This window comes from Danio rerio, chromosome 4, assembly GCF_049306965.1.
Source record: "Danio rerio strain Tuebingen ecotype United States chromosome 4, GRCz12tu, whole genome shotgun sequence".
Classification (NCBI taxonomy): domain Eukaryota; kingdom Metazoa; phylum Chordata; class Actinopteri; order Cypriniformes; family Danionidae; genus Danio; species Danio rerio.
The window spans coordinates 17,662,486-17,686,559 of record NC_133179.1 but is presented as its reverse complement, the minus strand read 5'-3'; the positions used below and the strand labels follow the sequence as shown (position 1 = coordinate 17,686,559).

At 37.9% G+C, this 24,074-nt stretch overlaps 1 protein-coding gene and 2 long non-coding RNA genes across 33 annotated transcripts in view; 1 reads left to right on the top strand and 2 right to left on the bottom strand.

The window, feature by feature from the left end:
- Positions 1–24,074, top strand: part of sox5 (SRY-box transcription factor 5) — a 234,835-nt gene that overhangs the window by 118,000 nt on the left and 92,761 nt on the right. For all 31 annotated transcript variants that reach the window (XM_073946570.1, XM_073946562.1, XM_073946553.1 and 28 more), the window contains one exon: positions 23,492–23,564. In XM_073946570.1, the coding sequence (XP_073802671.1) occupies positions 23,539–23,564 (26 nt within the window). In that variant the 5' untranslated portion in view covers positions 23,492–23,538. The remainder of the gene's footprint in view (positions 1–23,491; positions 23,565–24,074) is intronic.
- LOC141381617 (uncharacterized) lies at positions 1,138–23,527 on the bottom strand. Its single transcript, XR_012402058.1, has 4 exons — positions 23,463–23,527; positions 23,128–23,150; positions 7,461–7,682; positions 1,138–3,431 (listed from the first exon to the last, which is right to left on the bottom strand). It is a non-coding gene; the product is annotated as an uncharacterized lncRNA (long non-coding RNA).
- On the bottom strand, positions 19,119–21,056 carry LOC137491396 (uncharacterized). The gene is made up of 4 exons (XR_011011385.2): positions 20,961–21,056; positions 20,224–20,281; positions 20,053–20,108; positions 19,119–19,939 (listed from the first exon to the last, which is right to left on the bottom strand). It is a non-coding gene; the product is annotated as an uncharacterized lncRNA (long non-coding RNA).

Sequence of the window (24,074 nt, the reverse complement as noted above, 5' to 3'; positions counted from 1 at the left end):
TAAGGGTTAGCTCACCACAAAACTAAAACTCTGTTATTAAATATTCACCCTCATGTTGTTCCAATCCCTCAGGACCATCAAGACATCTTCAGTACACAAATTAAAATATTTAGATGAAATTCAAGAGCTTTCTTACCCTTCATAGACAGCAAGAGTCCAGAGACAATTAAAGTCCATAAACATTTTCAATGCATTCCACGTGACTTCAGTGGTTCAACTATAATTATACAAAGCTCTAAAAACAATAAAATTAACATTGTTAGCCAATTTTCCATATCAGATCACAATGTGCATTTATTATGGGCAACACAAAGCTAGCGCTTACGCTAATCTACTTGTATTGCCTGTAGTAGATGCACACCCTGATGACCTGTGGTAGGAGAGAAGATGTAGAGTCATGTTTAAAAAAAAATTGGCTCACAAATGCATTTTTAGGAATTTCTTATGACTACAGTTAAACCACTGAGGTGACATGGAACAATTTGACTATGTTTTTGGGTCCTTTTATGGACTTGTTTTGGGTCTGGAATGTTTTGGGACTGTTGCTGTCTATGGAGGATGAGGGAGCTCTCAGATTTTGTCTAAATTAGCTTAATTTGTGTTCCAAGTTGAATGAAGGTTTCGAGGGATTGAAAGAGGGTGGGTAATTAACAGAGTTTTCCCTTTTTGTGTGAGTCAACCCTTGAATTTCAATTTGACAAATGAAAGACAGGGTTTGAAATTGCGACTGTTTTGGTCGCATATGCGCCCAAAATGGTATCTATGCGACCTCAAAATATATTTGGAAGCATTTGTGCGAGTGCATAAAATTGTTGTCATGCGACCAGTTTTCACTGCAAAATGTTCACCACATGCTCGGATTTAGAAGGCATTCACATATTATGCATCTGTGCACCTAAAAACACCAAACGCAGCGCTCAAAAATGGTTTAAAATAGTTGACATGTCAACTTGCTGCAGTTAACAAAGTCTGCAATGCTTTTCCCGCCTTCAAGCGCTTCTCTTATTGGCCCATTGTGCTAGAACAGAACGTGAATGGATTGGTTAATATCAACTGTCAATCACTCAGTTCCGATGACAGGGAGCTTAGAGTGTAAAGGTCTGGATATGAGAGAATGAAAACAACACTGACAGATTTAGACAGATTTATTTATTTGTTAGTTATGATTAGAGTTGATTTCAAATGCAATAAATCTGTTAATATAAAATGTGTAGTAACGGTGCTCATAATATTTGGTGGGTGCGACTAAATTTTGTCTGGTGCACCTAAATTTTTGAAGTTAGGAACACTGGTGCTATCAAGAAAAAAAGGTTAATTTCAAGCCCTAAAAGACTTGATGCGAATTTGATCAGTTGAGCTTTTGTTTTTTGTAAAATGTTGCAGGTTACAGATACAAAAGATTGCAGACAATTTTATTTGCACAACAATTAGAGAATGTTTAAAAGGGGTGGACATGTTTTGGTTCTTCACAATAAAAACTATTTTTGGGGTCAAAGTCCAATTAAAAAATAGTTTTGAATTAAATTAAATTGAATTCAATGTATGTTTAAATGTTAAGTTTGGCAGCACAGTGGCTCAGTGGTAAGCACTGTCACCTCACAGCAATAAGTTTGCTTGTTTATGTCCCGGCTGGACCAGGACAAAACTCCACAATCAAACATGTGGTATAGGTGAATTTGATCAACTAAATAGAGTATGAGTGTTCACGATTTAGTGTACTCTCAGGTCCAGGTTGTGGCTGAAAGGGCATCTTTCATATGATATTTCAGAGTAATCGGTGATTCATTCTGCTGTGGGGATGCCTGATGGCACCGGGACTAAATCAAAGTACAGTGAGTGATTCTAATTTGCTGTTTAGTTTGTTTGTTTTTTTAAGCTGCAGTGTGAACAGGAAATTTCCAATTATTCCAAAAATGAAATGCACTGTTTGTCAATCCCAAACAGTGGCAGTATGAACCCACATCAAGCACATTTCTCAGTCTGACCTATACATAAAACGGAGTCCCACTTCTGTATTTTAATTTGGTACAATCACAATACTCAAGTGAAGCAGGTTGTGGCTGCTATTGCATCTATATGCTTGTCTATAGAAGTTACTTTTCCTGCTGTTCAATAAACCACTTAGTCAGTGTTACTAAACAGATTTATTTACTTTCATCAGGGCTATAGAAAAGGTCTGCATCTTGCATTTTACCGTAATCACTGTCTTGAGTTTAATACATGGCCTTTCTGCTCCTTTCTCAGTTTCTTTCATTGAGTCATCACTTCAGTCTATCAGGTGCTGTTCTCTCTATTCCGTCAGCGAGCCAGAGGCTCGAATGTGCCCTCATGTGAACCTCATTGTACTCAGATGGGGAGACACAGAGCAGGGACTTGAGCTGACCTGCCTTTTTCTATTGTAAGACATCTGAAATATCCAGAGAACCAAAGCAACAAACGCTGGGTGTCACTCAATGTTGCTCAAACTTTTCCATTAGCAACTTTGTGAAAGTCACACTATTCAAACGCAGGCTTTAGAAATGATGCCCAATGTGCTGAATGACCTTCTGGAGTCACTCATAGAAATCTGTAAACAGACTCATTGTGAAGGAGGTATGAACTTTAAGAGCCCTGGAGTTATATACTACTCAAAAATATATTATTAACTCTCTTAAGAGTCCCTTGATATTGAATAGACTGAAATGAGTTTGTCCTTTTCCCTTCCTTTTGAATCAAATGTATGCTGAGTTCACTTTCCTTCAATCAGGGTAATAATTTCCCTATGTTTTGATACATATAGTCAAATTTCAATAGACCAATACAAACGTCACACAGACGTATCTTTTTTTGCTGTTTTCTTGTTCTGTAATAACACTGTAATTTGATAGAAAACAGACTAAACAGTGTGTCGGAACAGTAAAAAGAGCTCTTCTCGTTGCATAACTTCACCTCTCTGTCATTTTGTCCTCGCCGAGTTTCAGATATAATGAAGACGGAAGATGAAACAACAAGACAATTATTTTTGCATGCAGATTAAAGCACCATCCATCATGCTTAATAGCCTCTTTAAGATCGGCCCACATTCAGACTTGTGCTGTTTATTCCTCAAGGTTAAATTTGCTTTTGTTGCCTCTTATGTCAGAGGAGAATAAAACGCAACCTGACTGAACAGAGCAGCTTGCTTTATACTGCGCAAGGGCCGCTAACTGGCCATTTCGGAGTCCTTCGGTGCACTGGGACGCACTACTCTGGTCTTAATGTATTCATTACCGAGAGGTGACTAGCACCGTGAATCGTGTTGGCAGCTCACAGGTGTTCGTCTCTTTCGTTTCTTCTGCTCGTGTTCTTGTTTTCCGGCTCACTCATATTGCACGCGCACACGCAGGCACAGGCGCACATGCCCGCAGACTCGTACAGCTGGTTCGTTGTTGTCGCAGGTCTGAAAAACAAAGCTTCAGCAGATGGTTGTTTTAGTGCCAGAGCAAAGAGGATCTACAGTTCCGTCACCATGGTCACACACACACACACACACACACACACACACATTTACATACACGCTCACTTCGTCTCTGTCTTGCCTGTCCTTTTCTCAATATATGGCTGTAATATTTATCAAGAATATGATCCTCTTTGAAACTGTTACCTGCTGCTGTAGTTACCCTGCACTGTTTTACTGAGAGCAGTGGCACTTTTCACGCATGCACCTTTACATCGCTATTTAAGTGAGTGCACACCTTGACATCTGTTTATATATACCAATTTTTTTCTTGGACTCATCAGTACTGATACCTTTTTGGGGGGCAGTTCTGCAAGTAATGACTTTTTTCTGCCTAATACAAGGTTGTCAGAGTTTTCCATTTTCAAACCATTTTTAGTTTAATTTATAAAAAAAAAAAAAATCTCCTATTAAAAGTGCTGTTTTTTATACCACCTCCTGAAATTAGCCTCATCTCTAGATCCAATTGTTTTTAAAATAAATAAATAAAATCCATACTCTGAGGCTATAATAAATGTGCGTTACAATTTGGGTCATTACTAAACAATAGTTAATACAAAACAGATCATGATGTTTTAACCTCTGTCAATCACTCTGATCCAGTAAACTGCATTGAATGAGTTCTGTCTGTCTGATATTTTCGAGCGTGACAGTATAGTGCACAGGTGTCAAACTGGTGGGTTACTGGAGGGTGGCTGCCCTGCACAGTTTAGCTTAAACCCTAATTAAACACACCTGATCAAACTAATTGGGTCCTTTAATCTCGTTTGAAACTTACAGGTAGAGCTGCGGTCATACTGCCCTTTTGGCCCTATAGACTTCCATTCGTACGCATGTGAATGCAACACAAGCACAGTTTCGCATGTTGCTATGTTGCAAAATTCAAGCTTGATGAACTCTGAACTACGAAATCGCATCACATGACCAAGAAAAGATCAAAACAAGATGTCTCTGGACCGTAATTTTCAATATGGACCAATCGATCGTTTTTTTTAATGTCGAATTATCTCGTTTAATCTTGCCCCTCCTCCCAGTGCAGTAGGACAGATTTTCATATGCTCACACTTTAGTGTGACTGTGGCATAAGGATGGGGTTGGAAGTAAAAAATATGCAGGAATGCGGCCTCCAGGTGGTGAGCTTGACACCCCTCATATTGTAGATAATAAAACTGGGATCCATAATTGTTGACATAATACTTTGGTTTCTTTTGAAAAATTAGGAATGAGCTTTGTTAATTTGTCACGGCTTATTTGGATCTTCAAATGTAATCAAATGGGTTCATTCCAATACCACCTGCAATTTTTTGCAGCCATTAAAAAACATAAGAACAAAACTCATGCAGCGTGTGTTTTTTTTTTTTTTTTTTTTCAAATAAACGATACATGCATGGTTATTAAAAAAACATATTTTGAAGTCAAATAAATAATGCCAAAAAGAAATTAACTTTACAAATCTGCCTACATAGTTTTTACTAAATGCATGTAGCATCAGCAGTTTTTATTTAAAATTTTTAATTTTTTTTATATGATACAGAATGGGGTGATTTTTAATTATTTCTTTATTTTCTACAAATATTTTACCTTTATTTGTAATATTTCCACAAAATGACATTTTGGAAAACGATTGCAACGCAGTTTGTGTGCAAGTCCAGGACAAAGATCTGCTTAAAAGGTCAGAATACCCCAAAAATTATGCAAATTGTCTGGTTCAAATTTTTTAGCTAGTCAACTGGTGAATCTCTTACTGAAACACTTGTTTCAATTGTTTAAATGATTGTTTGTGAGGGAGTAGAAAAGGATATGTTATCGATTGAACATACATTTCGTACCAGCTAGCCCGTTAGTAAGGCACTCAACGAGTGCAAAGTTCACAACACACTTGTCTCTATCACAAATTGTTTTTGTGCCACAGACTTTTCATTGACTTGTATTGAGCTAATTATATTTTCTTTCCCCTAATCTTTCTTTAAACCCTAAACCGAATGTCTTAGATTTTAATTAGGACATTTCATAAGTTCATTACAGTAATTTGCACTAAGACATAATTTATTATGTTTATTAAGCTGATTTCAGGTTTTACTTTCCATGCGGAGGCATTTGGTCCCAACAATGATGGCAGAACCTGACCCACACAGTGAAACAAAGGCATTATGAGAGATTTATTTTGATTTGTGAAGAATCTGAACCATAATGCATCTGTTTTGCATAGCCTAAGTAGCTTATCTGAGCATGTGATTATGTTTGAATTGTATTACCTAATTACAAGCAGTGTAAATATACTCCACATGCAGGCGTGCTATGGGACAAGTGAAGAGAACTGTGTTTATCATCCATTAAGTGTTTTAAAATGAACGTATTTATGAATCAGTGATCTCTTGTGATGCTCCCCATATGTCCATGTCACTGTGGCGGCTCATCGCCATGGCAGCAGAGGAAGTGGATGCTTCGCTGCGGTCATTTGGCTCAAAAATTTGATCTCCACACCAAGATGACAGTAAAGATGCCACAAATCAAATTACGCTTATTGTCGAGTCAGGTCAGTGAACAGGTCAGCAGTGCGAACACAAACACAAGGTACTCCAGTTCAAGATAACTGGGTGCAGATTACTTATTCAGTGCAAACAATCCTAAATATGTTACATTTATATTTTACTTTGATAAATAATAATAGCAAATTAAATATCAAAAGCAATAGATAAACCTCCCAACACAGATTAATAAATATTTTTGTCTGAAGTGTTTTGGGGACCTTTGACATGCCTTACTTTAAAGAAGCTGGAAATGCCTTGAAGTTATTGTTTTTTAATGTGTTCATGTGTTGGAATTGAATTCAGTCATTGAAGCAAAACCACAAGTTTCATAAAAAACCTTTGTCTATTCCATATGAAAGGTGAGAACTTTTACCACGATATGATGTGAAAATAATTAACATTAAACATTACATTGATTTAGTTTACAGTATGTGAGACTTTTTAAATTAACGACAATTAGGCCCAATCCTAATTGAACCCTTTAGCCCTTCCCCTACCCCTCGTTTAGCACGTGAAAGGGTGTCCCAATTCTCTTTAGCTTGAAGGCGTAGGGCTAAAGGGGAAGCGCTAGATAGACCTTCGAATGAAAATTCGAGGACCACACTCGAAACCAAGGAGTAGAAAAATTGCAGAGAATACACCATCTACAATGGCTGCTCACGAAAGTCAGGAGATGCACAAATTAGTATTTTGTACATGCTTTAAAAAAAAAAAAACACTTAAATAAAAACTGCAAAATTTCGCTATCTAATAATAATAATCCCTTATAATAACTCCTTATAGTAATCCCACAATACTCTGACACTCGGATAGCCTGTCAGAAAACTCTAGTTTCTGTGAATGACCTTTTTACAGTGTCTGCTATAATGTTAATGTTATTTTTGTGTTTTCACACAGATTAATATAGCCACAGAGTAAATGCACAGTACAGTTAGAATCTTATTGCCACAATATATCGTTATGATAAGAAGATATATGCCTTCAGTGATTTCCTGAAATTAAATACCAAGAAAATAATGCAAGTGAAATAACTACAGCAGTCGCCATCAGCAATCTCATATGAAGCACGAAATCGCGATGATATATGCAGACATGTGCGGGTAATGGTGGTGTCCCATTTCTTAGGGGTAAAATTTGAAGCCCTTCCCCATCACACTTTGTTTTAAGGGCCAAGGGGTAGGGGTACAAAAATAAAATTGGAATTAGGCTTAAGTGTCAATGCCATGAATAAAAATGGTGATTTTGACCCCGAGAAGAAAGACCCCTTCCCTAATGTGTCTATCAACATGGCTGAATGAGCGGCAAAGTGGATCAGACTTTATGGAAACTCTGTAAAGTCTAGCCATGTTAGACTACGTGAGGAAACCCCTATGCAGAAAATCAGAAATTCCCTCAGGAACTCGTAAAAAAAAGCTCACTTTTTACTTTAACACATCAGAATAGCCTTTTTTTACCTTTATCGATATCGTGTTTAAAATCCCTCAGAATTTGCCACCCAGAGTGCAAAGTAACCACGCAAAGTGCCGATCACTGGACACGCAGCTATTCACTCCAGCGGTTGGCGCTTGTTGGGGACCGAAGCTGCAGTCTCCGTGGTAACGGTAAGGCACTGAGGAGATCGAAGACTGAAGTTCAGCAGTATTGATCTGGCGCTGTTCCCTCTGTGCGCAGTCACTCTGAAAAATGGAGAATGAGAGACGCAAAGTGAAAATGACTGAATGGTGGAGTCTTCTGTTCATTCCCTGTGGCTCTTTGACACTTACAGACACACAAACATCTACAGGCCAGGAATCTAAGGTGTGAATTGCTCTCTATATAACCTTCTCAGAAACTTAAACCTTCTTTTGAAAATTGTTAAAGAGTGTATTGTAGCAAATCTGTGAAGGAATCACATATGCTTATTTGTTTTAATGTTTTCAAAGTCCTAAAATAGTTTACTTCCAGGTTTAAATGTGATTTTCGTTGTGATCGTGGACCAACTGAAAATAATTGAAATCTGTGTTGAAAGCATCAAGTCTTACAGTGCAGTTTTGATTAACAGGTTAAAGTTCATATCGTTTCTTCGTCTGGCTTTTTGTTTTCCTCAAATCCCCCCACCTCCTTTTGCTTTCTGTCTCTTTTCCTTTGCCATCTTCTATTTGTATCACCACGATGGAGCCCATATATCTGAGAAGAATATGTGGAGCCAATATCCTGAGAAGAAAGCCTCCCACACTTTTATACAAAACGACTGTAATTGCATTGAGTGTCATCCTGAATGAAATGGATGGAAACCTTGACCAGGTGTTGCCCCCTTCAAGAATCCAGGTGCCTGTGAGCATAAGCAAGTTCAGCGCGGTTATTGGGAATACAAACCCAGACAAATTGACTGGATGCTTTTTGTAGAATGGACAAATTAACGTCTTCGTTGGCGCTCATGGCAAACGTGTTGGATAGTGGTTTCTTTTGCAGCGAGAACCAAAGAGCAGGTCATGCACACGGACACTATAATCTTGTTGCAAGGAATGTTTTTGTCGTCTTTTAAAACTTTTTTTTATTGCTTACTACTTTTCACTGACCGCTTGAATCATGACTAGTTGTCTGTTCAAAGCACTGCAGAAGACTGTTAAAGACTTTTATGGGTTGTTAGTTAGTTTTGAGCCACTGTTGGTGGAAGTGGAAGTGTCCGGTCTTTGAAGGCCCGAGACGGACAGTGGCGGCAGTCCTGTCGCCCCCCCCTTCTCTGTTGGGCCATGGAGAGACGCTCTCTTTGGGCCGCAGTTAATTGTGGAGAGTTCAGGAAGACCATCATTAGCACTCAAAGCCACACATGGCCACCAGATGTGTGGCTGGCCATAGAGACTGCCACGTCTCTCTCTCTTTCTCTCTGTCACTTTCTCTTGCTCTTACATGCTTCCCCCCTCATCTTCCAACTTAATAATCTGCCTTTTGTTTTCATGCAGGCTATTGTTCATTAAGATGGCCTCTGCCTTGTAAGAGAAGTCACTGGGTACTGAATAGCATTCTTTGTAACAAAGAGACGGAGAGAGGGGTATAGGATGAAGGGGGGGAATCATGGGGGATTTTGTGTGTCCCTCTGGTATTTTTATGGCTTGTTTGTGCAGACTGAGAATTGGACATTGTAGTTCGCAGGAGAGATCTGGTACCTTTCCTCGTTTGTTGACTATACAGCTATGGAAGATACTTGTAAGGTACATTAAGTACATAATGCTAAAGCATTGTACTCGCATATGTTTAAAACTATTGAAGTTTGGCTTATGGACATACATAATTCCTCAAATAATGCAAAGTGCCTGCCTGGAATGAACCACCAACTTATCCAGCATATGTTTTATGCAGCAGATGCCCTTTCAGCCATAACCCAGCTCTGGGAAACGCCCATACACTCTTGCATTCACACCCACACATACACTATGGCCAATTTAGCTTACTCAATTCACTTATACTGCATGTCTTTGGACTGTGGGGGACACCGGAGCACCTGGAGGAAACCCAAGTCAACACAGGGAGAACATGCAAACTGACCCAATTGGGGCTCGAATTGGGCAACCTCCTTGCTGTGAGGTGACAGCGTTACCCACTGTGCCACCGTGTCACCCTGCAAAAACATGCAGTTTCACTTGATTTATTTTATGCTATGTACTTTAATAACTGCAGTAACTGGGTAATAACTAAGCCCACACGGAATCTGCGCATGCAGAATTCCGCAGATTGTTAGCCCATCATTAATTATGTTTATTTACTTGTGTAAATGTGTGTAAATCTATATTTATTCAGTTTTTTAAATAATTACAGTAATATTATTGACTAATATGAAAATGTTCATCTGATTTATGTACAACGCAGTGTTAAGTAATATTTTCTTTTTTTAGTAGATATATTATATGACAGACTTGCTTTTTTACCAAATAAAGTGGATCTGATTGTATTTGGATTGTAAACATTAAATAAAACTTTAAAAGATATTATTTTGTATTCCCAATATTAAGGTTTTAGTTATGATACTTTCAAAATAATTCAGCAGAAATCCGCAGATTTTTACCAAAATTCTCTGCAGGAATAGCTAAAAACATCCACAGATTCCGTCTGGCCCTAGTGATAACTAATCCTTAACGTATCTCAAAACCTTACCTTAACCTGTGTAGTCACCTTGTTTTACTTAGCCTTTTCTTACTTACCAATAAAGTAGCTATCAAATGCTTTATAATGGATAATTTGATTGGATGTTTTACACATTTTTCTGTGTGCGGACTGTTATTATAGATGTTTGTGTAAGTTATATTAGGACATTTGTACACGCTGATGTAAAAATAAAGAAAACAGTCCATTCTTTGAGGGTTTCTGGTCCAATGTCAGAGTGGCAGCGGTTGCTATGGCGCTGTTTACAAACACTTCTCCCTCCCTTTAGCCTTTCTTCCCCTCAAGCGGAGGGGCTGGTGGGGAGGTGAGTACAATCGATTCACAATCGAACCGACATTACTCTGTTTGGAAGCTAATGCACTTTCGACTGAACTGGAAGAAAGAGGGGGGGTGAAAAAAAAGCACACAACAAAAACCAGTCGGAGAGTGTGTTACGGTGAGGAAAGAAAGGGTTGTATTGAGGCGGAAAACATGTTCTCGGGGAAGAAATCAATTAAAACGAACCTTTAAATTACGCCGCATGGCCGCGCCATGACTGTTAGGGGCTGGGGCACTGCTGTGGTCTGAGCGAGCGCCGAGCCGCGAGGGCCCACAACCGCTGTGAAAAGTGCTGCAATAATGGCAGACTGGTGTGAGATGTCGAGTTGTGGCGGCGCCGCTGCTCTAAACTCTCTTCTGTGTGGGGTTTGCTTGGTTTGCCGCCAAATCCTTGTTACATACGGAAGGCGTTCCAGTTTTGGTTCAATTCAATTGTTTGCATAAGGACTCTTTCACAATGGCCATTGTCACCAAGCACATTAACAGAATTTTATGAAGGTGTCATGCTTGCATACAAAATAGTCTAAAAAAAATTAGCCCCTTCTAGATGATAAAGAAGTTTGTTATGAGATACAAACGGATACTATAGAAGTTCAAAATTGTTTGATTTCTTCAACACCTTGTTTTGCCAATACAGTTGGACTTTCTTTTATCATGTAAACTAAGATGTGGTTTTGATGAATAATCATGCTGTTTCTTCTCATACAGTGCAACAAATTTGGGGATGGCACCATAACTTGCCAATAAAACTACTTCAAAACAAATCTATTGAAGCCATGTAACTTACCAGATGTGTAGTCACATTTAAAGATGTTTAATACATTTTTATTACCCCCAAATAATCCTGCTAAAATAATTTTGATAGTGTTAACACTACTGTTTTAGGACCCAAGACTAATTTTTTAAAGCACCATATTGTCTTGATCTCAACCCCTCAAAGTCAAGGTCTTACTTTTAATTAATTCAGGTCGGAAGTGTCTAAACCAGAATTTTGATCACTTAATGTGATCACATTGTTTTTGGTCATTTATTTAATTCAGCATCAGATTTTATATGAGGACAAAATATTTCGATTTTGCAGCGGGTTCATGTAGCTAGGTTTGACAGTGACTTTTGTCACTTCTGTCTATAGTACTGACAGTAGAGTGGCCTGTATTGCCCACAATATTTTCATCTGAAAGTTTGCAAATGTTACTCCGATTGTTGTAAATTTTAAAGACCTCTTTCTTGATATTGGTCTCAACCTCTCAGAATTATGGTCTCTACACATTCTGGTTTTGGTCTTGACCTGGTCTTGGCTAGAGTCAGGCACATCCATAACAGTTCCTGGAGGTTCACAGTCTTGCAGGGCTTAACTCCAAATTAAACACACCTGAAGAAGCTAATGAAGGTCTTCAATTACACAAGAAACTGACATAAGGGGCTGTTTACACCTGGTCACTTCATATGTTTTTCTTATCAGATAGGTGTCCGATCATGATATGGGCAGGTGTAAATGTCCTCCAAAACTCACATTAGATATAAATCTGATTGCTCAGACCACTTCAGGAGGTGGTTTCCAGACAAAACTGGACAGGTCTAAATGCATCTGGTTGTTAAAACCTTTACACATGTAAAGTTTACTCCTTCGGTAAACAATAAAAAAATTTAAATATGAGATGGGCTGTATGACCGTCAGATATACAAGCGCAAATACATAAGCAACAGAAGGCCACAGTTGAGAGTTTGAGATGTTTGCTTTATTTACATTTTTTTTTGTTTCATTTTATTTTGGACCCTGAAATGGTGAAATGTAATTGTTACAGTAATATAAGACGCAGTACACACCTGTAGCCATCTTTGTGAAGAGAGCGGAATAATAATAGAAAAATATAGTGTTGCATTCATTTACTGTACAAAGGCATGTTGTTTTGTTTTTGGGAAAGTAATTTATTTATTAATTTAAACCCTTTAATGATGTTTTGCAGCCTGCATATAAAATAACTTGAATGCCAAATAATTTACATAGCTTACATTCATGTAAATAATAAAATAAATTGAATAAAATGCCTTAGTCGAGGTAACCTTGTTATATTTGAATATAGCGTGGGATTTGAAGATCAGAATCATATTCATTTAGATGCATTCATGTGGTCAAATGTAAATGATCCGTTTTCAGAAATCAGATGGCTATTTAATCAGATAAAACGCATGAAGTGAACTGGTGTAAACAGTCCTGTAGTGTCACTATTGAGAGATGACAGTCTGTATTGCTTATCATTGGAAAAAATTGTAACAACAAACTTGTAACATGTGGGCTGCACATCAGCCAATCATATAATGGCCTTTGATCTCCTTTCCTGTGTACCACTAAAAGCCAAAATGCTAGCATTAGTTGTTGTGCTATTTTTTGGCTTAAGTTTGGAATCTTAATATCTATATAGGCCTTGCTAGAAACTTCCAGGCAAGTCTGTTGGAGTTGGTTCCATCTAAATTCTGCATGACAGTGTTTGGGCACTCTCAGTTTAGATGGTCTTGAAAACAAAACTAGTTACTCCATCTTTAAAAAGGTTTGGCATTGCATGAGCCAGTCAATGATCAGATAAATTATTTTCTCTCAGGTGATCCATCATTTGGGAGACCAAGATAAGTCCTTTTGTGAAATTGAAGTTGAGTGTTCTACAGTATAGCTGGGGGACTGGAATGGGCCTCCTTGCGGAGCTGCGCCGTAGGCCCTTCCACTCTATCACAAAGACAGTCCTGTATACAGAGTCAGGATGTATTCTCAGTTATGCGTCCGTACCACAGTGTCTTGTTTGTACAAGGCTGGCCTCAATGTTGTGCTGTTCTACAAGGCCATGTGGCTAGACACAGCTGAGTGCCTCTCAAAGGAGCTGCATCAAAGGGCCCTATATTCAGAAACAGACAGGTTGAGCATGTTACCTGCTCAGAACGGCTGTTTAGAAACGGGAGGGCTGTATTAAATGAAACATATTCAGCACTCTCAGGTAATTACATCAGCATGTAAAAGTCTAATTAGTGATCTCCAGTGGGACACATCTTCTGACACTAATTAAATATAGTCAATCCTGTATTCCCCCAACCTCACCACTTACACGCATCCACATACCTCACCCGCACACAGACAGGTGAGTATATGTGTGAGCAGAGCTCGAGAGCATGCCTGATCAAACAAGTAGTCAATATCTTACTGTTTCTCACAATTATGACACATCTTCGTCAGTGGATGAGCTTCCTTGCGGATTTTTGGGAATAAAATATCTAGAGTCTATATTAAGTGGGGTTATTTTATAAACTAATTTCGAGAAGATCACATGCTTATGATCGAACACAGCTGGTTATGCATTAGCCAATTCATGATTCACCAATCATACGATTCCGTGATTACTATAAATACCCCAAGTTCCATATCAAAGCCATCTTCGTGTTGAAGAATCCCCCTTTCCACCCCTACTCCTCCTTCCCCTTTTTTAGATGAGTGGCACGGTGGCCCAGTGGTTAGCGTTGTCGCCTCACAGCAAGAACGTCACTGGTTTTAGTCCTTACTAAACCAGTCAACGTTTCTGTATGGAGTTTACATGTTTTCCCCGTGCTCACGTGGGTTACACCTGGGCCTCCCAGGTTTCCTCTCACTGTCACACAACTTAAGCCAATTGACTAATCCAAATTGGCATCATAGATGTGCTCCCTGTAAGTAGTTATATCTTATGGGCAATCCCTAACTGTTCATTAGCTACTACAGCAGGGGAGTTTTTGAGATCTACCTAGGCTCAAACTCCCCACTCGCCCTGCAACGGGAGGAAACCCTGGGCTTGAGGATCTTATGAGCTCAGAGCCCTCTCCCCAGACAGCATGCCAAAATCATGCAAGCTCAGTGATATGTTATAATTCATAGAATTCGGAAATCAGTATGCAAGAAGAGCCTGAATGTCCTACTACTTCTGGCGAGATTCTAAAGTGCGCATTCCATGCATGCTGTGGTATCCCATGATGCCCAGTGAGAGAATTCATGAATGGGAGTAAAGCAACGCAAGTATAGCAAGTTTAGTACAACTGAGTTCCATTCATACTGCTCACATTCATACTGTATAGAGCCTACTTTTCTAACGGCCAAGTAGTACATTTAAATTCAAACGCAGTACCTACTAAGTAGTAGGTGGTTTCAGATGCAGCCTATATCACCTTGTTTTGGATAACAAATGTTCAGGTATCATAAAGGAATTGTGTTCTCAAAGATTACAATGATCAGTCATGTTTTCTTTTGATGAATTTCAATATCTGTGATCAAGATATCTTTAAATCAATATTAATTTTAGAACTCTGATATTAAAAATATGCCTATATTCTGTATTCAAGTCATTAAAGTGTGTAGATTGGCATTATTATAGATCAGGGGTGGCGAACCTGTTTGGCATGATGAGCCAAAAAAAAACTTTATCACTGCAAAGAGCCACACAACAGATGCGCAAACAACAGTATATCTGTCACAATAACTTATACACCTAATTATATAACGCAATAGTTTTCATGGATTTAAATTAGCCTACCTCATTTTACTTGACTCAGTGGGACACCTGACATTCCTTGGTTTCCACAATCTTTTTCAGGTCTGGCTCGTATTCAGTTGTGGCTACTCGTAGTAACTCTTTCACATGTGTGTCAGTAAGAACAGAGCGATGCTTTGATTTCACTAGTTTCAGTGTCGAAAAAAGTGATTCACAGACATAAGTTGACCCAAACATTGACAACAGTTTGAGTGCAGCCTGTTTGACATTGGGATATCTCTCAACGGGCACAATCTTCCAAAACTGAATATCTCCCATTCAGATTAAAATGTTCTGCGCTCATCTTCGTATTTACGCTTAGCTGTACGCTTTCCTGACTCTACCATGACGATTGATATTAACGAACTGCACGTCACTCGTGTTGCGCCCCAATCAAACGGGGCTTCAGTGTCAACCCTTGACTGAAGGCGTGTCTGAATGGAAGCGTCAGAAAATAAAATTCAGTCAGCAATAGGCCACTGTCTAGCAGGTGTATTTGCATACAGCGATCTGATTGGCTAACGCGTCCGTAAGTGCTTGAAAAGTTGAGCTACTCCCAGCTTCTGCAGCGAGCAACGCTGAAGCCCCGTGTGAATGGGGCATTAGTCAATTGGTTATTATATGTTAAATCGCGCAAGAGGTTGAGCCACACAAAAGCAGAAAGAGACGCAGAAGCCCCGTGTGAATGGGGCGTTAGTCAATTGGTTAATGTATGTTAAATCGCGCGAGAGGTTGAGCCGCACAAGAGCAGTAAAAGAGCCGCAAGTGGCTCGCGAGCCGCGGGTTCGCCACCCCTGTTATAGATTTTATTTCCTTTTGAGTAATTTATAGTAAATAAAAAAGTTTTCAGAAAATTCTGTAGCCTAAAGTTTTATAGTATATGGTATAGTTTAAGTAATTTAAATTCATTTTGACTTTTAAACTTCTTCTTCCAAAGCTTACTATCCTATAAATCACACTGAATTCAAGTTTTCAAGATATAAAATGACAAAAACAACAAATGTACAACATTGCAGAGCTGCCCTGAAACTGTCTTCGCTTATTGATAAATCCTTCTTGCCCTGGTGCGTGAATGCGGGTATTTAGGAAAGAAGGCAGGGGACAGATATGGATCAGATCCAGCTGAATGTGTGTATTGTCTCTCCGTCTGTTTTAAGGTTGGACTGTGGGCCTCCTGTGGCATTTTTTCGTCTTTCAGTCAGTGGCCTTTGACCCTGAAGTCCTTCTCTGATGTCTGCGCTAGTGTGTGCGTCTGGTTTGGAGTGACTTGAGCCCAGTTACAGTACTAATTTACTACCCCACCGTTTGTGTCTCTTCTAATTAAGGCCAAGTCATGGCAGACTAGAACTGGGCCCCATCTTACGTCTGCTCCTTATTATACGTCCAGCCTCGCACACACAAATGGAGAGATTACCCTCAGGTCCGGTTTAATCGCTTTCTTCCTTCAAGTACAGGCTCGGGGGCGGAGCATGCTAATTCCGGCAGGGGGTCGGCAAGGTAGCAAGGGGCTCCAAGGGCGGGACAATGGCAGTGTGCAGGGCATTGATTTGAACCATACCTCTGCACATTCCTCCACAAAACACAATGAAGTGCATTATCCTGCTCGACTAACCCCCCTTCATCCCAGACCCCTTTCCTCTTCTCTTTCCAACAAAGAGTCTTTCACCCGGTAATGTCTAAAGCTTCTCGTCCCACTTGCTAACTGTTCTCACCTTGGACACATAAGTACGTATGTATGTATGTGCATGTATATATATATATAGACTACACTGACTCTTGTATACACTGAAATATCAGCTTCTGCTGACATCAACTCAAAATAATATTTCATCTTCTAAATGGTTATTTTATTTTATATAGTCTAAAACTGCTTAAAATCATTTTCATTAATGCAAATTTAGAAAGTTTCAGGCTTAAGTTAAAAATTTTAATTTATAACACTTTAAAAAGTCTTTAATTATTTTTTACTTTAATGTTAATTAAATCATTTTAAATTGGAGTTCCTCTCATTTTGAACTGACGAGGTGTAGAAAAAGACATTCTGTAAGCATTTCTAAAATTCAATTAGATCAATCAAAATGGGTCAAAATAACCCAGAGCATAATGCATGGGTAAAATAAAATGGAAAACTTTTACAAAAAATACTGCACTGGCAATTTAATTGAAATAATTAGGTAGTAAGAAATATTATGTTTATTCATTTTCCTTCGGCTTGGTCCCTTATTTAACAGGGATCGCCACAGAGGAATGAACCACCAACTTATCCAGCATATATTTTACCCATTAGATGCCCTTTCAGCTGCAATTAAGTACTGGGAAACAGCCGTACATTCTCTCATTCACACACACACTCATACACTACGTCCAATTTAGTTTATCCAATTCACCTATAGCAAATTTCTTTAGACTGTGAGGAAAACCGAAGCACCTGGAAGAAACCCACGCAAACACAAGGAAAACATGCAAACTCCAAACAAAATTGCCAACAGTGCTACTCACTGAGCCATAATATGTAACTCATCTAAATTTACTAAAATAAATACGAAAAAAATTAAAATAAATAATAATAAACATATGAAAATGACAGTAAATAAACTTCATTAATGAAAAGTCCTGAAATATTTCCCCTTATAATATTTTAAACCAGTATAACTAAATAGTTTTCTAACTGCTTTTTGTATAAAAGTAAAACTTGTAATGACCAAAGTCTGTGAGACTCAATTGCACAAAGCAACCCATAAAAAGCCCAATATTAGACCTTCATATCACTGGTGTTGTAAGTCACTGGTGTCAAACAAAAGGATAGTTCACCTAAAAAAATTGCCTTATCATTTATTCTCCTTCATGTGATTATTAGTTTAATTACAAAATGATATATATTTTGAAGAATGACCCGTCAACTTCCATAATAGAGAAAAAAAAACAATTACTATGTAAGTCAGTGGGTCCCAGAAACCAACATTCTTCAAAATATATACTTATGTGTTCAAACTATTTGGAACTCAAATAAGATTTGAACAGGAGAAGGGCACCTAAGTGATCACAGCATTTTCAGTTTTGGCTGAACAATCCCTTTTATGACTTTTTTTTATTATTATTTTTTTTTCAAGTGTCCTGTCCCTTTAAGAAATAACATTTCCTGCGTATTTATTTAGATTTTTTGAGTTTGATTTTTTCTTAAACAGGGGAGGCCCACACAAAATAACAGGGAAATGTATCTTTGTATGTTTCTCAGCAAATACAGATTATCATTTAACTTGTAGGGCTGTATATTTGCATATCAGCAGGAAAGAGACAGGAAAAAAAAAACACTTAAACCATTTTATCGAACTCGTTCGTGGTGTAAACAGTGCAGAGTAAACAGTGTCAGGCTCGAGTGTCGAGTCCAAATCTATTCCAGAACCGCTCGGTTAATTAAAGCCATCCTTCCCCATGTACAAGTGAACAAATCAGCTGTCTTAATTATGATAATCAGCAGCAACATCCTTTCAGATTCCTGCACAAAAAAACGCAGAAATTGAATCGCATGATGCCACTCGTTAACGAGGTCGTCAGTCAAGCAGCGCAGCTAATTACGACAGGAGGGAGATTTCTCTTCAGAGCAACGCAGTGATTTTTCACCAGCGAGTCAAGAAAGATGCTCACATACACACCATGCCGGGGTTTCCCAATGCTACCACACACACAAACACGCATATCTGGACCTGTATACGAAAGTGACTCAACTGCGAACACGGTCGGTTTATATTTGTAGTTCTGTTCCGTTTTAACCGCTCGACTGCGTTTCTGTGCAGCGCGTCCAGGTCATTCCTGACGCTTGAGCTCCCATTTAAAAGAACAAGCCGCAGCAGCCTACACTCAAAAAAATGATATGTTGGCGTTAATTAACTTTTTTTTGTCCACTGGTTCCACGTAACCGAGTTAAGTTACCTTTAAGAAAGAATATTAATTTTAGTGAACTTAAGTTAGTTACATAAAGGTAATGTAATGTTGTTTAGTTCAATCAACGTAACATTTATAATTTAGCTTTAATCAATGTAGTTATTTAAGTTCAATTATTCTAAAATTGATATTGTTATGTTTAACCAAATAAAAAAATAACAGTTTCCGTTTCATTGAGTTTATTTAAGAGCATTTTTACAGTTTTACACATTTTCCAGCAATAAAATGATTATCAAAATCCAAATACTGTCTTTATCTGTATCTTCACTTATTACAATAAGTTAAAATATTAATACTATTAAAATTATAGTAATACAACTATGAAGCAAATTGAAAACAATAAATGATTTAAAAAATATGCTTACAAAAACATCATAAAATACACTTTTCAAAATGATACTTTTCATATATTACAAAAAACATTCAAAAACAATATTCTGCCTTCAAATGATTCATCAAAAATATACTTAGAAAAAGTAAGTCGTCTTTTGTAAACTATACTGTACCTTCCTTACACTGAAAAAGCAGATAACACTTCAGTTGTTCAAAGAAAGATTAACATTTTAAAGCAAAGTAACATGATCAGCACTACACCATAAATTAGACCAACCATCACAGAACATGCAATAGCTACACACATTCATCTCTCTGACACTTGCATCATTTATGCACATTTGCACCAGACACTTTCTTACAACCACTCCCTATATCTAAAAAACAAACACACACACAAACAAAATTGTGCATGAAGTCTGCTTCACACAAGTGTGTGGGCTTGACAAATCACATGTAGAAGCATTCTTAATTCTTAAAATGTTTTGTATAATTAGCACATCTTGGGTGTATCGCCTCTTCTTGTTGATTTGCTGAATGTGTCCTCAATTGTAAGTCACTTTAGACAAAAGAGTTTGCTAAATGTCAATGTAACTACTGTAGATTCATAAGGTGGTGTTGCACATCAAGGTTTGCGCTTCATCATGCCCAGCATCCTAAAAAAGTCAGGTAAAAAATAAAACATTTACCAACAGATCAAAGGTGAAAGGAGGAATTGGTTTAAGAGGAAAATACAAAATGTTTAAAAAAATAAAATAAAATAGCTTACCATGTACTCCCTCACTTAGGGGCTTTGAGGATGCATTTCTTTCCACTGGTGATGTTCTAAATGACATGAAATGACAATTAGTAATTAACTAAGTAATTAGTAGTTAAAATTACTAGTAATTTTTACTGTACATCATTTTAATGTGTGAATAGGCATCTAAAGGCATAGTACCTGGATGATCCACAGTCTCCTCAGCCAGATATGGGACTTTAGAGGTTGAGCTGTAAACCTGTGAGGGAGAAAATAGATGCGAGTGAGCAAAGATTTAAAATAATAAAATATAATAATATAAATAGCAAACTACTAAACTTAAAAATTTAAACATGTTAGATGACCAAACAAATAAGCTTACATTAAATATGTCATCATGCTAGATGTCATACTATTTAAGTGTCACATATGCTTTTTTGCTGATTTTTTTTTTAAGTTAACAGGCTTGAATAATACAATTAGATTATAAATAACAATGTGCCAACACCACATTTTAATAAATTTTATCTAAGTTATTAAAACTGGCATTCAAACTTGACAAACTGCTTGACACTCATTTAAAATAAAGACTATCAAATCAAATAAAAAATCAAATCACTTTTATTGTCACATTATCAGCAGCACGTGTGCTATGATGAGTGAAAAGCTTAGACTATTCTAACATGACTATTCCTTACTACCAACGTTTGTAACTTTATTTTGGGGGAGTTAATATATACCAAGTATAAAATTTCACAGGAATGCAAAACAAACTATACATTTATCTGTTTATAATGTGGAAAAGACACAGGGAACATGGCAATTTCATAGCAATACTATACACAAACACAACAGAGTATTACAAGAGAGTACATTTATGATTCAAATGTTGTCACAGCCTCAGTATAAATACATAAAAAGTAAAAAAAAAATCTCACCTGTGTGTCCACATTGGGGAAAGCTTTGTGCACGTTCTCAATTTGTACTGTAATCTTCATCTTTTGATTCCCATAATATGGCGCCGAGCTGAGAGTGATCGTTGTGGTTTAAATCTTCTTACTTCCTGTGTTGTTTTGAAACTGCGCATGTGCAGATATTACTCCACCTATTGACCAAAATGCAGTACTGCAGAAGCAACACAACTCCCTTTCATTCATGTTAATTAAGCAAGCTGTTTAAATGTGAAAACTTACTTTTTCTAATTCTTTCCAACACAACACTTTTATTTTTAATACACAAACATAAGCAAATTGTTTAATTTAAACATAGTTACATTCTTTGGACCAACTAAAGCCATAATTCATTTTTTTGAGTGTAGTGTACATCTGTATTTGAGAGAGCGCGAGGATATTGTAGATGTGCACTTATGTAAGTGTGTTATCTGTGTGTGTGAGAGTGTGTAGAACAGGGCTGATTGAATTAGAGTAATTAGAGACAGCTCACAGTGTCAGTATTAATCACACTGCAGTCTCATTATGGGCCCTGCACATCATTCCTTTCATCTCGTAATGATCCTCAGTCACCAAGTCACACATATTAACCCACATCCCCCGTTTCTCTTCTTTCTGTTTCTCTCCTTGCCTTTTACACACTTACAGCACATGCATACACATAGGGACTAGGAAAGGTAAACATATTGTTATGCCGCTATTCATTTAGGAAAAAAGAGATTCGTAGTTTCTCTGTATTAAAGCATTGTAATGTAAAGAACAATTATTGTTTTATTCTGTAAACTGCCGACAATATTTCCTCTCAATTTAAAATAAAATGATCATGTTTACGTTCATTTTAAGACCACATAATACCAAAGTTTCAACGAAATCAGAATAAGCAGAATAGCAGAATAAACCGCCAACTTATCCACCATATGTTTTATTCAGTGGACGCACACGAACCCACACGAACACGGGGAAAGCATGCAAACTCCACACAGATATGCCAACTGACCCAGCCAAGGATCGAACCAGCGACCTTCTTGCTCTGAGACGATCGTGGTACCCACTGCACCACCAAAATGACCAGTTATCATTTTCTGCAGTGGGAAAAAATCTAAATGGAGGGAAACCAAAAGTACCAGGAGCAAGTAGAGAAGTGCTGGGAAGGGGGCTGGAAGACACACTGTGAGCCAGTAGAGGTGGGCTGCAGAGGGCTTGCAGAGCGTTCACTCTGTAAAGTCTTCAACCACAAGATGACTATGGATGAAAAAAAAGAGGGCTTTTCCGTGGGTGATGGCTAATGGGACACAAGCTGGGGTCTGATCAACCTCAGCTGGGTTACCTGGGTAAGGGTGTCTGATGTTGAAAGACCCAAAACACCCAGTGACCCCAGAATGCATCACTGATGATGTGTCCCAGTGTGTCAAGATAATCTTGCACACAAACAACAATACTTTTATTTAATATTTGGAAGAAATTACCTTAATGTAATAAAACATATATAAACATTTTATTCAAACCCATACCTGAAGAAATATTTAGCGGGTCTCATAATTTATTTCTATTGCTCATATTTAATTTATTTTTTATTCATTTTATTTTATATTATTTCATATAGCTCTCTGAAACAGACCAGTATTTCATGGTCTATATACACTATATATATCTTTTTTTTGTTCAGCGCATTAGACAATAGCAAGTTTAATTCATCAATCTCTCTGACAGAAGGGTGGTGAAAACAAAACCTTTGTTGAAAGAACTCATATCACATCTAGGCTGAAGTTTGCCCATGGGGATGGAATAGCTTCATTTTGCAGATATTTTCCATGGCCTGATATTACCAAAAAATTTTGGAGCCTCAGGCAGTATGAAGCATCCCCGCAGTGAAGCATGGTGGATACTTTGGGGATCTTTCTCTGGGACAGTACTGGAAAACTCATAAGGATGAATGGGGGAAGTGGATGAAGCTAAGTCCAGATAAACCCTGGAGGAAACTGTGCTGAAATGCAGATGAGTGCTGGGACCTGCAAGATGATTCAGATTCCAACAGGACAGTGACCTGTAACGTGCTGCGGTAGCCAGACTGCAGTGGCTTAAAACCGGAAAGGTTAATGTCTTGGAGTGGCCCAGTCAAATCTCTAACCAACTGAGCACCTGTGAAATTACTTACATGCTGCTGTTCAAGAAATCCATCTGGGGAAAATTACAAAAAAAAAAAAAAAGATACATGATGACAGAGACTCAGACATTAACACCTCACTAGACTGCTGCCAAATGTGATCTAAATCTATCAGACTGACGGACAAATAATTCACTTTCCTTTTTGCTTTTTTACATTTATTCAGTAAAATATGACATGAACCAATAGTGACATTTAACTTTTGTGTTGCACTGAAATGTTTACAAATTGCATTGCATTCGTTGTAACAGTTCTTGAGTGAATTGATTGCACTAAAAATGAAGATGCTGAAAAAACGTAAATGCATTGTGCATATGCACACTGACCAGATTTCTGTCTTTCTTGTGTGTCGCAGACTGTTCTGAGCGATCCAGCCACAAATTCACACTCTCTGCAGGAGGAATGAAGACAGGTGAAGCTGAAGACAGGTAAGAACCACAGCTCTTAATTACTTCTGGGATTTTTACTATATAAACTTGAACCTAGTTATCAGACACATCTCAGAGACACAAATCTACAGTAAACAGTTGCACATTGCCATACGCGGAAGTTGTCACAAGGATTATATCTTGGAACTTTAAGGTACTCCACACAGAAATGGCAACTGATCCATGCGGAACTTGAAACAGTAACTTTCTAGCTGTGAGGCAACAGTGCTAACCACTGAGCCACCGTACCACCCACATATCTTGTCATAATAGGGTATATGCAGAGCTATGTTTCTTCCCATACTGATAAACTTCCGGTGAACGGTTAATGTGACTTCTTTCCATTTTATATGGTTCCTTTTACAGCATCAATGTTATTAATGTAATTAAAATATGATCAGTTAAATAACGACAGTGTGATGAAGCCAATTATGATGTGGGGATGGTTAAGAGCCTATGATAGACAGAGGCCAGTGGACAAATTTTGCCTAAATAACAAAAAATCTTTGG